Source organism: Python bivittatus, unplaced genomic scaffold (assembly GCF_059951505.1).
Source record: "Python bivittatus isolate LINGU-HERP-01145 unplaced genomic scaffold, Pbiv_v1 ctg000210_np1212, whole genome shotgun sequence".
NCBI classification, from domain to species: domain Eukaryota; kingdom Metazoa; phylum Chordata; class Lepidosauria; order Squamata; family Pythonidae; genus Python; species Python bivittatus.
The window spans coordinates 7,923,705-7,940,068 of NW_028277053.1; the positions used below are offsets into that span (position 1 = coordinate 7,923,705).

Here is a 16,364-nt window from a genome sequence, read left to right on the forward strand (position 1 = left end):
CTCGCCCGCTTCCGGTGAGTCGAGCTCTCCCGCCACGGAACGCTCAGGGCGCCTGCGCGAGGGAGAGCGTCTTCCGGTCTCCTGGTGAGCCACTGGTTGGGGCCTGACTCCCCCCACATAGGCGGCTCAGGCACGTGGCTGGAGCTGGGAGCGGGTGGCAACGTGCGGTGAGCCCTTCGCTTGCTTAAGGGGGTCAAAGGTGGTTGCAGTTCCGACTCCCAAATAGCAAGGCTTCTTTAGACGGCAGAACGGCGTCTCTGCACCTTGGCAACTTTAAGATGGGTGGATTTCAACTCCCAGAATTCCCCAACCAACATGCTGGCTGGGGAATTCTGGGAGTTGAAGTCTACCCATCTTAAAATTGTCAAGGTGGAGAAATACTGTGGTAGACCAAGAACATTAGAATGATATGAAGCAATGCAAAAAATGTCACCAATGAATAACAGCATAGATCCTAATAAATAAAAGAACACAAGTTTGGGTCTTCACTGGGGCCAAAAAGAGCAGACTTGGGTCCCTCTGGAGAAGAAATGCATTCCACCAAATTCCTGCTGGTAGGGGATAATTAAGGGGGAGGATGGCAGAAAGACAGGAACGGCATACTGGATATCTAAATTCATGAAATGTATAGCCAGGATTGGGACTATAATACATTGCTGGAAGTTCTTTCTCACAATCATTCATATTAAAGGTATGAATACTGGGTCCATATAACATCAGAAACTAAATCTTCCTCAATTTCAGATACATCCATACCTGCCTATTCACCTCTTCAAAGTGGCCCGCCTTTCAATTACCCAAGACTGGGCTTGATTTCCAGGTCTTCTTTTCTAGCATGGCAATGAGCGCGTAAAAGCAAATAAACTTTTCCTGTTCACCCTTCCTCTCACACGCAGGATACTAAAAACTGCAAAGGACCAGTACAAAGCTGAGGAAATAAGTCTCCATCTGCTATGAGCTGGGATGGGGTGAAGCAAGCAGTGGTCCCGGCTGTTCCTCACATACTGGAGAACAAGTGGAGTGCCTGGCGAAGGCAAGTCATACCTGGTTTCTGGATTTTCAAGGATGGATGGATAGAGAAAGGGGCATTCTCCACTTGCCGACCCCTACATATTTGGAAAAAATGTTGCAGAAATCAAGGGGCACATAACATAAAACAAGAGAAATGTTCCTCCTGCTATGGTGGATGGGATCAGCTTTAAAAAAATTCATGAGTACAAATAGAGATATAAGCTTTGGGGTGATGAGGTGGATTTAAAACTATTTGTAAAGGTTGTATATACGTGCAGAAATATGGAAGTGAGACTCAGGTCCTTGTAGATCCTCTCTGGCTTTATATGACCAGCATCAAGTCATGATGCACTATCATATAGGTATGATTTTGGGAAAAAGCCATGCAAAATTTAGAAATAGCTCAACCTTCTTATTTTATAAAGACTTTCATGGATTGGACTTAGACATAATTTTCAGTTGTATAATAATTTTAATGGGGAGGAAAGTTAAATACAGGGAAATCTTGTCTTAATGGACCAAGGTGGTATCCATTTTTCCTGACTGTCCATTAAATCAGATAGTAAGTCATTTGCAGCAACATCATTACACAAATTATGTTATTGGCATTGTTTTATGTCTTTGTATAATGACATCATTGCACAGATGATGCAAACTGGCACAAATTACATGATTTGTATGACATGCAAATGACATAAAACATCATAAATACAGCAGGATTTTTGTCCATTGCATCCAAAATCCATTTGTATCAAGGCCTGCTAAATAAAAGTTCATTATTTCATAACAGCATTAAAATTACAAGTAATGGGTCCAATTTCAATCCAACTTTTATTCAGTGTGATTTCTTATTTTTTATTTTTAATCACATATTTTAATTCTCCCTATAGGATCATCACTGAAAGTATTCTGTTCAAGAAAGATAAGGAACAGACTACAAATTGGTGCACCAAGTTCGCATCTAAACAGTTGCAGGGTAACGTTGACAGCATTACTCACGCTTGAAAAACCCTTTCATTCCAATCTGCTGCTGGGAATTGCCCCACCCCCAAAACCTGGGCATTCTGTGTTCTTCCAATGACCAACACTATCAATCCCAAGTAAGAAAGAGTTTCTTCCCATAGAGTTTCTTATTGAATACCTCTGGTACTGCTTCTGTCGCTGCATTAATTTGCCATCCAGGCATCCTCAGTTAAGGATTCAAAATATATCATTCTAAATAAATCATACTAATAAAGCTGTAAGATCAGGTGGAAAGTTAGCCTAACTATTAAAAATCTATCTATTCCTCTGGGGTCAATTGGAAAGGGGGCTTGTAATAAAATGTAAGGGCAATGCAGTTATATTCTTAGCGTTTGTGTATGCGTATGATGTAATGCTTTATATAACTATCCATTTATCCTAGTCTGTATTACTGCATTGATTTTTATAAAGGCTAGGATAATATGCTGTATTTTAGAGTATGAGTGAAGGTTGAGCTGGAAAATTACAAAAGCTGCAGTGGGAAATTGGGACAGAGAAGACACATATACAGTTGCAAAGGTGAACTGTGAAGAAAAGGGCTCATGACTTGGCCATGATATCCAGAAATGGCACCAGGCTCATAAGATGAAATAACAAAAAGCTGCTTATAGGAACAAACAAGGAAGAAAATATATATAAAAAGCAATTGGATAGGCCAAAAATCAGAGCTCAGCAGTGAAAAAAGAACATTCAGACAGTGTACATAGCTAAAACCACCCACATCTGCCAGGACAAAGCCAGCAGTTCCCAATTTTTTTTCCTTTACATGGTCTACTATCTCATTGTTGAAACCTTTTGCAGATCAATATGTTTTAATCTGCATAATCTAAATGTTTACTATCACCATTGAGTTTGTGACATCCTTCTCCCACAGGCAAATTAATATTAAATTAAAAATAATATACAGTATATACAGTACATATATTTACACATCATCTATTCCATTCAGGGTAAGCAACATTGTGCAAAGGGCAGAAGTATTGAATAAAAAGAGTGAAAGGCAGGAACTAAGAGAAAGGAAAGGAAATCTAAATCAAATTGTTTATACCAATACTTTTTAGCGTATCTCTCCTTAACTTGGTGCAAACCTCCACATGTCCCTCCACCAATGTGTATACTGCCTTTTGTTCTTTAAAATTCTCATATCTCTCTCTTTGAGGATCTCCCTGGCACACTTAACAAATAGTTTTTGCATTCACTTGTGTTATATTTCCATTTGTATAATAGAATAGTAATCACATTCTTCCCATTGTCAGCACAGATACAGTCTTCACACTCATTAAACAAGCCACACAGCTATTCTATTAGCAAACACATCCATATATATTTGACATTGCTCCAGTTTCATTAGTTACAGCTCTAGCCTTATCTTTTTTCAACATTCTCCTGGCATTTATGACTACCTTTTAATCCATTTTTGGATGCTAACATTTATAATATTTGTATTGTCGAAGGCTTTCACAGCCGGCATACGATGGCTGGTGTGGGTCTTCCGGGCTGTGTGGCCGTGGTCCTGAAGTTTTGTTTCCTAACGTTTCGCCAGCACCTGTGACCGGCATCTTCAGAGTGCGGGAGCACAGACAGGAGCAGTTCTCTCTGTGCCCAGGGTGAAGTGACCCTTCTGTGGGTATTTATAGAGATCTGTGGGGGGTGGGGTTGGGTTACTGAGTGGCTGCTTGTTTTGGAGTGCTGACTCCAAAACAAGCAGCCACTCAGTAACCCAACCCCCCCCCACCCCAGATCTCTATAAATACCCACAGAAGGGTCACTTCACCCTGGGCACAGAGAGAACTGCTCCTGTCTGTGCTCCCGCACTCTGAAGATGCCGGTCACAGGTGCTGGCGAAACGTTAGGAAACAAGACTTCAAGACCACGGCCACACAGCCCGGAAGACCCACACCAGCCATTTATAATATTTGTTTCACTTCTATTGTTTCATAAATCATCATTCATTAGCATATCATTAGCATTCCGTCACTTGAATTTCATGTCAAATTACTTCATCACTTTTATTTTTAATCCCATTCACCCTGTTGGAAGCTGCACGTTTAGCCTTTTTCACTCATGTCCAAGGTTGTTTTTTATTTCTATCAAAATCACTCTGCAGATTCTCTTCTTCTTTTAATCTTAACCTTACTCTTTTACAATATACTTACTGTCTTTTTTGCTGTATATCCATTATTCAATAACTTTTCTTTGTCATCATTTTGTACCACAATCATTCTCTTAATGCATTCTTTTCTCATCCAGAGCCCCTTTCACTTCATCATTCCACCAAGCATTTTCTTTTCACATTTCTGTGGCACTTCGTAAGATAATTCTTTTTTGTAGAATCATATAATGTAAAGATTGGGAAGTACCTTGGGGATCATCTAATCCAACTTTCTATCTACTGTTGCATCCCTGACAGTTGGCCATCCAGACACCTCCAGTGAAGGATAGTCTACCCCCTTCCAAGGCAGTCTACTCCATTGCTGAACATTTCTTACTATTAAGAGGGTTTTTTTCCAGATGTCCAGTCAAAATCTATTTCCTTGTAATTTAAACACAGTTTCTGTAATGGGCAGAAGGAATAACTGTGAGGATCAGGAGGAAGAGCTGCAACCAAGACAAGGTCAGATAAAAGAAAACGGAGTCTGAGTCAGATTTGTAACCCAAGTAAGCATCTCAGACAAGACGCTGCCTAGTTTTCACAAAGACAAAGGTGGGGTGGACCTGCAAAATTCTGTTACTCTATACTTTCTATTACTATAATCTTATAATAAAAGTAATATAGCATTTCCTAGTCTGGTCTAGCTTGGAGGGCTGACAGTTTTTCTTCCTGTCTTCTGGAACAATTCTGAACAATTCTTCTAATGACAAACCTTCAGATACTTAAAGATAGCTATCATATCTCCCTGAAGTCTTCTCTTTTACAGGCTTAAACATGCCTAATGCCTGCAACATTTCCTTATAAATTTTTCCTTACAGGACCCTTAATATTTCTCCATTCCAGAATGTGGTTGTCTAGAACTGGATGCAATATTCTACCTGTAATGTGGCCAATATGGAATAGAGAGGATACCCCATACCTGGCAACTGCTTCTAAGGTATTTCTAACACATTTCTAAAACTGTTCCAGAAAAGTGATAAACTCACATTTAAAGTAGCCTGAAGAAGGTATTGGATGGTCAGTGTGGTAAACTGGGATTTCTCCAGCTTAACATATCCTCTTGCCACAGCATCTGTTGGCTTTATTGGTTGGCTGACAGGTGATGGTAGTGGGGTGCTCTATTTATCTACATTGATACTTTCAATGTCTCTGATTCCATGGTACAGCTCCAGAGACCCCGCAGATAAAGAGTTGGTTTCCCACTCAACCAGTTATTCTTGCTACCTCCTCAAGCCCCGACAGCCTGGGGGTCTGCTGCCAGATCGGGGAGGGCTGGCAGGAGTGTAATGGGGAAACTGAGTCTGAAGCAATGGATTGTCAATGGCAGGTACAAGAAGAGAGCCCAGTTTGGGGGGGAAAAAAGCAGATTCTCTCACTGCCAATAACACAACGGCCCTAGAAAACTTTGCTTAGGGATTGGAGATCATGGAGAATACCTGCAGCAGCCTAAAATGGCCAATGAGAGCCAGGTGGATCTCAGTCCCAGACAGTGTCATCAACTACGTTCTCGATGAAGCATCCTAGATCATATCCATGGCCAAAACTGTGTTGGGAGAGGAGGGAAAACACTACTTTTAGACTGGAACAGCCAAAGGCTGCCTCTTTGTTGGGCTGGATAAAGGCAGTGTCATAAGGATATGCCCTTTAAAAATGGTTAGCAAGGCATCTTCATGCCATGATTAGGGGAACATGAAGTTCAGTCTGTTTATTGCTTTAAGACTGGACAGAGGAGGTGGGCCAGCACAGCCTTGTTTCACCCAAAGGTATATTGTATGGTACAATTGAAGCAGGCTTTTATCTTTACCATTCTGACTATTCAGTTTAGTGGGAAATATTTCTATAGGAAGAAACCAAGGCTAGGTGGTTTTCCTGAAACAGTTAAAAGAAATTTGCAGTGGGAACTGCTGACAAGATTTCTGTACCACTGTTTATGGAATCCTGCAGATCTGTACATTATTGTAGTAGATTTTCACTTAGAGAAAGGAAGATTTCTCAAGGTGCTTTTTAAGACTTCCTGATTTGTGCTGGCAAGTTGTTAATCAGTATGTGACAGCATAAATAAAATTAAAGAGTTTAATTAAAACTAATGAACGAGCAAACAGAGAATAGATAGCATGTTCCACTGTCAGAACCCTGATGTTCTCAATAATTAAAGTGTCACAGAGTAGGAGATAGCTTAAAAATGTCAGAAATATTGAAGAAGGGGGGGAAAAAGAGGCCTGCCATTTCAAAACAGCTTGAGAGTTTATGTAAGCCCCAATAAATAAAAAATTCCATTGGGGTTATCCAGACAAGCTGCATTCCTTCAAATGTGCTTTTGTGTAATTCTTTTGTTCTTCATTGTCTATTAATTTTTTTAATTTCCAACTTGAGATGTTTCTTTTGGGTGACCCTAATACATTATTGTCGCATATAACAGAGTTCCCAGTTTGAGGGTCTGATGGCACACCTAGAATTTAGGACAATGTCATGGGTACTCTCAAGTATAGCTGGTAGAAATGACTATTGCACATGGATGGACTTGTACAATCATAAAGCACACATTTCTCATAAAACAAGCATGGGTTTGTTAAGAACACGTCATGCCAAACAAATCTTGATAAAGTGACTAAATTAGTGGATCAAGGAAATGCTATGGATATAGTATACTTAGATTTTAGTAAGGCATTTGATAAAGTAGACCACAGCCTATTTCTTGGTAAAATAGAACAATGTGCCACTACCAGATGGATTTGCAGTTGACTGATCAGCCACACTCAGTGTGTGGTCCTTAATGGAACTACATCTACATGGAGGAAAGTATGCAGTGAGATACCTCAAGGTTCTGTCTTGGGCCCAGTGCTCATCAACATCCTCATAAGTGACCTAGATAAGGGGATTGAAGGGGTGCTCATCAAATTTGCAGATGACACAAAGCTGCTGTAAGAATTGCTTACACTTCGGAAGATAGATTCAAGATTCAGAAGGATCTTGACAGACTTGAGCACTGGGCCCTATCCAACAAGATGCAGTTCAGTGGAGAGAAAAGTGAGGTCCTGAACTTAGGCAGGAAAAATCAGATGCATAGGTACAGGATGGGCACTACCTGGTCCAACAGTAGCACCTATGAGAGGGATCTAGGTGTCCAGGTGAACTGTTTCCTGAAACTCTTCTGTTAAGGCTCAGGAAAGGAATTAGCATGTATGTGGATGTGAATGAGATGCTCACAGTTGCTTTGGGAAGGTGGAAAATCCAGAGAAAGTGTTGAGGTTGGACCTCAATGGAAGGTATCTTGGCAGTCTTCTAGTCCAACTCCCTGCCCAAGCAGGACTCCTCATACCATCTCGGACAAATGGTTGTCCAATCTTTTCTTGAAAACCTCCAGTGATGGAGCACCCACAACTCCGGGAGGCAAGCTGTTCCACTGCTTAATAGTTCTCACTGCCAGGAAATTCCTCTTTATTTCCAGGTTGGATGTCCCTCCATCCAATAGAAGAGAAACTGTCAGCATCTTAGACCAAGCTAAATCTAAAAATGTGAGGGAATTCCTGGAAGCTTGGTATTCAGACAAGGCAGCCATCAACAGGCACATAAAGATAAACAACATCTACACACTATTCAAAAGAGATAATAGAAAGGAAAACAAAAGACCAGAACATTTCCTCACCAGGAATCATCACCCAGATAAGAAGAGATTAACACCAGGCATACAATCAAGCAGTAAACAATACCCCAGTCAAGGAACTACCACAGGGGGGAAAAAAATAAAACAAAACAAAACCCACACCAACACAGGCAGGGCATGGCACATTATATAAACAGAGAGCAAACCCCATTCCATTCTAGCACTTACCTAGCTGGGTGATGAAACATTTGCAAGAAAACAAACAAGCTCAGAGAACCCCAAGGACTCCAGAGCTTCCATCCATTGCTTCTTAACCTGCCCTCAGGTGCTATGGAAAATACATCGATGCCCTCTTCTCTGTGGCAACCCTTCAAGTATTGGAAGACTGCAATCATGTCTCCCCTCAGCCTTCTCTTCATTAAGCTAAACATACCGAGTTCTTTAAGCCATTCTTCATAGGATTTAGCCTCATCATCTTTGTTGCTCTTCTCTACACTCTTTCTAGGGCGTCAGCATTTTTTTTTTTTTTTTGGTATTGTGGTAACCAGAACTGGATGCAGTATTCCAAATGTGGCCTCACCAGTGCAGTGTAGAATGGTGCTATCACTTCCCTTGATCCAGATACTATCACTCTGCATTGGCTTTTTTGGCAGTTGCAGCACACTGCTGACTCATACTTAAGTGGTGGTCCACCAATATTGCTTCTGACTCAACATCTTCCAACTTGGCATCTTCCCAATGTCTTGGAACCAGAGCTCCCAGAGTTCCCAACCAACGATGGGTGAGAATTCTGGGACGTGTAGTTCCCCTGTTAATCGGGGGGCGGGTAGGTTGGAGAAGCTCCAACCTCAGTGCTATTTCTCTGGATTTTCCACCTTCCCAGAGCAACTGTGAACATCTCATTCATATCCACACACATGCTAATCCTTTTCCTCCGCATCTCCTACGTCAACCCATTCATGCCTCATGTTGTAGGAAGCTATAACCAGTAGCCCTATTTTGGGGGAGATTGTGTGTGAATGCTTGTGTTAGGCCATAGGCACAGTTTGAAACTCCTGCTCATTACTACCCACCTACTGCTCAAAGGGAACCCTTCCTGAACTTCTGGACCTTGTCACTGGACTGGTGTTTGAAGTTTTCCAATTCCTGATGTTGAAAGGTTTTAGCCTCCATGCCCTAGGAGAAGACCTGGGAAGGCTCAGAAGTTAATATCCTCCATGGCCACCATGAGCTTGTATTAAATTATCTTGGGCATGATGTACATTGGGGGACATATGCTTGACCTTGTCTTTGCCTCAGAGCAGTTAATGTGCAATTTACATATGGTTGACTATGAACCCAGGAAGTGAAATGGACTATGACCTGGACTATGACCCAGGAAGTGACATGACAGGAGGAACACCTGACATGCTGGTGAAGGAAGACAAAAAGTGAATTTCACTCAACATGAGTAAGAGCTCATGTTCAAGCCTGCACCGTGGCAATAAAAGTGGCAAAACATCAATGTTTATCCACTCATTACATCAATCAGACAAGACAGAAGAGCCTGTTCTAGCCCATCGATGCAAGCAGAGCTACTTAAGCCTCTTAAGTTAAAAACTAGGCTTTGCCTTTGGCTTAATTCTCTTTCTACAACCTCCAGCTGCATATCAGTTGTAGAGAGCACAAGGCAGCAGAAAGCTTGCAGTTACATGATCTCAAGAAAGTCGTCCAATTGGTACCCCAAATAAAGTTGATGTTTCCTGGTTTTCTAATAAACAGAATCTATACATACATTCTCATTAGTCTTCTTAAAGATATTGCTGCAAAGTAGCTTGGTTCTCAATAATTTTTCAGTTTTTCTGAAAAAATTGCAACATAACTTCAATGCTCCTATGAAAGAAATGAAACAATCTGAACCAATGCAGCTGAGTGTTACCCTAAGTCTTCCATCAGCTGAAGAGAAAGAATAACAAAGGCAGAACCACTTATGTTTATATTGTGGGTAGTCTGGACATTATGCCTTAGGCCCTCATAGAAGAAAATGAGATGTTGGTTACTGAGAAACTTTCTGGCTCTGCTGTGATGGGCTCCATAGCAGTTAGTCCTACAACAGAAATGGATCCCCAAACCATACTTTTACATCCCATTTTCTGTTCAACAATCAGCTTACATCTTCCCAAACTCCACATTTTATGAATTTTAGCCATATTGAATTCAGAAGCATAAATCAGATTTTTGTGAAATGGCAGGCTGTCCTGGTGCCTCTAAAATCAATTCTTGTTCCAGGTGAAACAATTGATGGATGCTATTGATATTATGGACTGAAATACAGAAGCTTGGGGTATGGTTTTCCTGTGATATTACATTACCAAATAAATTCTACTATTACTACTAGCAAAATCAATTAATAATTAAAAACCTGATGAAAGTGATATTGTTGTGTATCCACACTGTCTTTTTTTCTTTTTCTTTCTTTTTCTTCAAAATTAAAACATAATCTCATAAACCCAAGGATATCTCACAATATCTGCTGGTTTTGTGCCACCACCAAAGCCTTTTGTGGTTTGGAAATTCTGGAACATGAAGAAGATCCAGAACAGCACAGTCCATTTTTCCACATTTCAGTGAGGAGACAAATTGACTTTTGTTAAATGGGTGGTAAACAGGTTCCCTTAATATTATAATTCAGATTAACTATTTTAGAATATTCTTTTAGGTCGCACCACAAGATGACTGCTAGTCCCTTATATTTTTGTAGGCTGCCTTCCTTGGCATTAAATATATATTCATAAACTGTCCCTCTTATGGGTTTTCTAGGGTTAGAATCTGAGCTTCCCTAAGATACCTCTTTCCTCTGACACCTTCCAAGTCCCTCTCCTCAGCATCCCCTCCCTTAAGCAGATACATTTGGAGGAGGGGGTCTTCTTTACCCAATTACCACAGATCCACTTTTACAGATTTTCTCAGTTTGTCAGGGGCTGGGCAGACATTCTTGTTCTTTCTAATATTCTGTGCTAATATTTTTATGAAATTGAACAACAGAAGGAAAAAAAATCTGTATCCAATTCATGGATGCTATTTCTGCTTCTGCTAGTAAGTATCTGATTAAACACAGAAATGAATTTATATTTTAATCCCATTTTCAGTAACAAATACTTTAAAGACATCCAAACACAGCAAAGTGAGTGCAGTTTCAATGTATATATATTTTTTGTATTTAACATAATGTTTATGTTTAGTACACTTCTGACTGAATCAGCTATGGTTGTTTTTGGTATAAATCCAGACATATCACAAATGTATTCAGGCTGTTCCTGAATAATGTAACAACAAAGAAGGTTTATATAATGACATTTTTATAATCCTTATTTGAGTTAGAGATAAGCTATGCTTGTTTTCAAAAGTCAAGAACACTTGCATAGGAATGAGAGTTGACATCCGGAAGCCAGTTTAAACACTAGGAGCATCTTAGCAGGACCATGAAGATGGGGCCAAGAGACATAAGTATGGTAACTGTACCATCTTCTGTTGCCTGAATACCAAGTGCCCAGGAAACTCTTTCAGTGTCATTCAATGACACTGAAGTTCAATGAACTGAACCCATCAATAAGGAGAACCAAATTCTCAACCTATGCCTGGGGAAACTTTCATAAACCAATATTCAAACAGTAGTTACCTTTCTCAATGGTTTCATAGAGCAGCTCAGATGCCTTATGACTGGCCACAGAAGAGCAGGGTGGAGGGGCACAGTGAGTCACAGTCAAAATGTGACTGAATTTATACACAAGAGGGGAAGTAGGATTTTTGGAATAAAAGGAGTTAGGCGTACATCTTTGGGCCTCTGTACAGAAGTGTTGTGTTCAAAAGCCTAAACGAAGGAACCAGTTAAAAATAAAATCTTTGGAAAAAGTGCTTGGCTCCATTGCAACTGTTTTTCACCAGTCTTACCAGGAGAAGTTCCAAGCAATGGCTGATCTCTAACTTCTCTAATCAAGATGCTAGGTTTTTAAAAATACTACACAAGGATATTCTCAGGGAGACTGCGGACTGTTTTTCTGAATTACACATTTGAAGTAAATAAAACGTTGGACAGGGTTATTCTTGGAATGACCCAGTACAGACTGTACTCTTTCTGGAACTCTAGATTAAACCCTTGAATTGGATTAGGGAGACTTTGCACATGCCTAACCCAGATCCCAATTCCCAAAAAGTAGTAACAAAGATAATGTTCCTGCTGTTTCTAATTTACTTCTTGGTTAGTGTGACATATTATTTAAATTAATGAACTAAGAATTCTAGAAGAAATGTAATTCAGGACAGAAAATGGTATGGTTGTGACAACTGTGGAGTACGGTTCTTATTGAAATCACATTAATCAGATTTATGCTATACAGTATATCACACCCTGAATGGTCCAGAAGAACTGTACGGTTTTGTTTAGACATTTTATACTCTTATTGCAGTTTGGGATGAACTAAGACCAAGAACCATTACCACCTGCAGATCTTACCGTTGATTACCTTACAAACAGATTGCAAAAAATTCAGTGTTCGAGAGATTTACAATTACCATCAATACCATCTATGTCTTTCTTGCAAGTTGGGCTGAGAAATTAATAAACAGTAGTCCTGTAGTGTATTAATGTGCATTCCACCAGTTCTTGAGTTGGCAGAAAAGTATACCAGCATCATTTGCATTGCGCCGCCATCCAAACTTTAATTTGCCATGCTATTGAGGACATATTGCATCTTGAGGACATATTCTCTAAAAATGGCTGGTAGGACATCTCTGGTCACAGTTAGCAAGCCATGAAGATGAGCCTTTCGTTCACTGCAGACTTGCTATATATGGGGGCAACAATTGCACAATGCTAAAGTTCATCCTTTTAAAGGGAAACTAAAGCTAAGTATAGCCAAGTCAAAGGCACAAACTCAGAGCAGCGATAGTAGCGTGCCATGGCACGGATGCTACTCCCATGGCAGAAAAAGCTAATAGAAAAAAGAATTCAAGATGGGTGGGAATTCCTAAAGAAGGAATACTAAAAGAATACTTGCAGAAAAGAATACTGATAGAAATAAAAGAATAATTGCAGGAAAAAAGTGGTTACACAAAAAATTTAGTGAAGACTTGAAAACCAAAACAAGATGAAAGAGGGCCAGATCATGAAGAAGTTCCTACAGGTAACCTGGAATTGTGTCAGAGAAACTAAAACTCAAAATTATCTGAAGTTGGCGAAGGATGCTAAGAATAATAAAAAGGGCTTCTTTAGATATTTCAACATAAAAGGAAAAATCAGGATAGCATCTGATCAGTTAAAACAACTAACAGATAACAAAGAAAAAGCAGAACTTCTCAATTCTTATTTTGACTGTGATCATCACCAACAACAACAACAAAAAAAGGGTGTGTGAAGATAAAATTAGTGGGATGAAGGGGCAAGATGGAAGATTGCATCCAAAGGACCTAGACAATGGTGTGACCAATCATTTAGGGTTAACTTAGAGAGTTTCTTGGGAACAGGAGAAGTGGCAGAGGGAAAAAAAGCTGTTTCTGCCTTTAAAAATGGGGGGAAAAAGAGAAGGATCTGCAAACCAATCAGTCCGAAATCAATACCTGGCAATTTTTATAACAGTTCATAATGAAATTCATCCATAAGCAGATCATAATGAGATTCATCCATGAAAACAATACAGTAATTATGAGGTATGAATTTGTGAAGAACTAGTCTTTCTGGATTATCTTATTTTTTAATTGGGTAATTTCCTATTATGGCTGCAAAAAAGTCAAGTGCAGTGCTAATTTTACACTTTCCAAATCAAGCTTCACTTTATTGCAACTACCAAGTCCAATTCTGGGCACCACACTTTAAAAAGATTCAGGTAAACTGGAACCAATATATCAAAGGGAAACAAAAAACCAAGACCTATGAAGTTTGAAGGCATTTTTAGCCTTCAGATGAATAGAAGAGCAGTCTTCAAATACCTGAAAGGATGTCACAGAGAAGAGGTTCAAGACATCTTTCATTCTAGAAACGCAGAACACAAAATAAGATTTAAGGTACAATATCAGCAAGCTCAGAAGAATCTCAAATTTGCAAAAGAAGGTAAAACATTTAAGAGGACAAAATCTCTCCCAAGAGGAGAAATTTCCCAGAATAACCAAATGGAAACTGTACTCAATGTCTATGAGATGAGTATTTTGCTCATTTCTGCTACTCCTTAACAGGCATTCCCCCTTGCTTTATTCTTCCTGGGACTGTAAGGCTGAACCAAGCAGCAGCAGCAGCAGCAGCAGCAGCAGCAGCAGCAGCAGCAGCAGATCAAATTGTGATTTGAACAATTCCTGGGGACTTCAGAAGGGTAGGCATAACTTCTCTGTCAGCATGATCCACCCCCAAATTATAAGCCCACCAGAGAAAAAATGACAGAACTGAAAAAGGAGACAAATGGAAATAATTTGTGAAGGAGATTCTGTGGGGAATATAAAATATGTGCTCTTCTGTTTGCATGTTTTCTGAAGATTGTAACTGCTGATGTTGTGCTGCTGAGAGAACTAACCATGGATTCTACCACAGCATCTTCCAACCAACATCTTTGACAGACTGTTAACTGCTAGAAGTCTTTGGAGCCTGGCAGCACAGAGAGATAAATAAATGCATTACAATAAATTTTGTAATGGGTCATTGAGTTATAATGAAAGCAAGGCATGGGACTTTTAGTCACACGTACACATACTAAGGATTACAGTAGATCAGTATCATATTCCTGTCTGCCAACCAACCCTAGTCTACCATAGTCTACACATCAGACACATACATTTTGTTTATAGCACAAATAGATTTTACTTATGGTAGAAACAGAAACCTCAGCAACTACAAATGCAAAAGCCGTTTAAGTGCTTTGTGGTGAAGAAATTCCCTGCACAACAGGTATAAGCAAACACAAACTGATGCTTTCTACACAAATGGTTATAAATAAAAGCCAAAATTTTGTCAAACTGATTGTGTAAATGTAGCATATAGGCCCCTTGGTATCATTTGAAGGAAATTAATGTGGGAGGCCGAAGAGATGGCGTCTGCAGTATGTAATGCTCAAGAGAGTTACCGTGATTTTGTTCTAGTGTAGCAGAAATAAATGCTCTTGCAAAACCTTAAGGGGGAAATGAGACATATATGTAAGTAAGATTAATCTGTAAAGCTGACGTCTATCATGAGTCATCTTTTACAATATGTTGCGGCAGGTTGAATTTGTACAACTGCATAGCTAGCATACCCGTTCCTCTCTTGAATCTTGGCAGCCCTAGTGAACATCTGAATATTTAAGAACTGTAAAATCAATCCAAATTAAGGAAGTATTATTTTGGCCTTTGACCATAAATAAATAAGGGAATAATAAGGAAGGTAGCTTCCTTAATTATCCTTACATTACTGGAATTTCATAAAAACCTTAAGGAAAAGGTAACACCACTGCTTAGTATTTCTCTGAACTTGCACACATTTGTCATCCTTTTCAGATGGACCCAAAGGATATAGGTTAGAGTTTTGCTGCAATCTTGATGTAAACATAACAGGAAAATGTAGTAGTTCATGGATATGAATCCCAGGTTGTGGAGGTTTACTATAAACCTCTCAGTTACAGCCCTGATCAACCCTGAAGGTACATCTGCATCAAGTAATTGAGGAGGCATAAGCCAGCTGAAAATGCGAGGCATAACATTAAACACTTGCTGTCAAGGCCCAGAAGCTGCAAAACATCATTCTCAGAAACTGACTGGCTAACTGACAATCCCAGCCAGCAGTGAAATCAAATGACATTTGCTCATAGATTTCATTCACCAAACTTCCACACGCATCCTACCGCTTACAAACATAAACCCACCATACCGCTCCAAGTATTTATGAATTAATTTAAATTATTAATAGCCCACTTACTAGCCAAAGGAGTAAACTGTTGGGAACTCAGTGACAGCAGATATTCCTCCAGGACAGGCATCAGTCAACTCACCTGAAAAAAAAGGTAGCATTCCCATCCAAACCAGGACTCTCCTCCCTATCCTAAACTATATATTGGATGAGAATGCAGAGATATACATATCCAACCCCCATTTTGTACAAATAATGGGGCACTTATCCACCTCTATGCAGTCATATGATGCATTAACCAGAAATGCCCTCACCTTCAAGTTATCCCTAATCATATATCCAGAAGCAGTTCTAGGCCAAGACCAACAGAGGAAGGCTGCTTGGGCAATGCTGCTGCCTTACTGTCAGTAATGTCCTGGTGAAAAGGCCAATACCAAACCTACAGGAGTTATTATTCCCATCATCAGTTATGGCTAGCATGTGTAACGCCCTGGAGAATCTTCCAAGCCATGGCCCTCATATCCTATTGATTTGGTAAATAGATGTGTTACAGGTGTGAGCACAGCTTCTGTTACATTTCATTGTGTTTTTCAGCCCATATCACTAACCCTAGCCTGGGTGCATTCCAACTATCTGGACTTTCAAATCAAACCTCAGTATCTCCTGTTTGATGAAGAACCATTGATGAGCAGCGTTTAAATACGGTTTTGAGTAAACAGTCTATCCCACAA

General features: G+C 39.8%; 1 protein-coding gene across 5 annotated transcripts; it reads left to right on the forward strand.

The window, feature by feature from the left end:
• Positions 1-20: 20 nt before the first annotated feature.
• Positions 21-10,198, forward strand: LOC148216158 (uncharacterized). 5 transcript variants are annotated; one of them, XM_088139415.1, is made up of 5 exons: positions 21-84; positions 897-1,033; positions 1,902-1,987; positions 5,005-5,123; positions 10,059-10,198. In XM_088139415.1, exons 2-5 carry the CDS (start codon positions 954-956, stop codon positions 10,095-10,097), a joined length of 324 nt encoding a protein of 107 aa, XP_087995541.1. In that variant the 5' UTR covers positions 21-84; positions 897-953; the 3' UTR covers positions 10,098-10,198. The 5 variants fall into 5 exon arrangements, 2 of the variants coding, with proteins under 2 accessions (XP_087995541.1, XP_087995539.1); XR_015795897.1 differs by having other exon boundaries at positions 53-167; positions 1,902-2,111; XR_015795898.1 differs by having other exon boundaries at positions 53-167; positions 1,902-2,111; positions 5,030-5,123.
• The last annotated feature ends 6,166 nt before the right edge of the window (positions 10,199-16,364 follow it).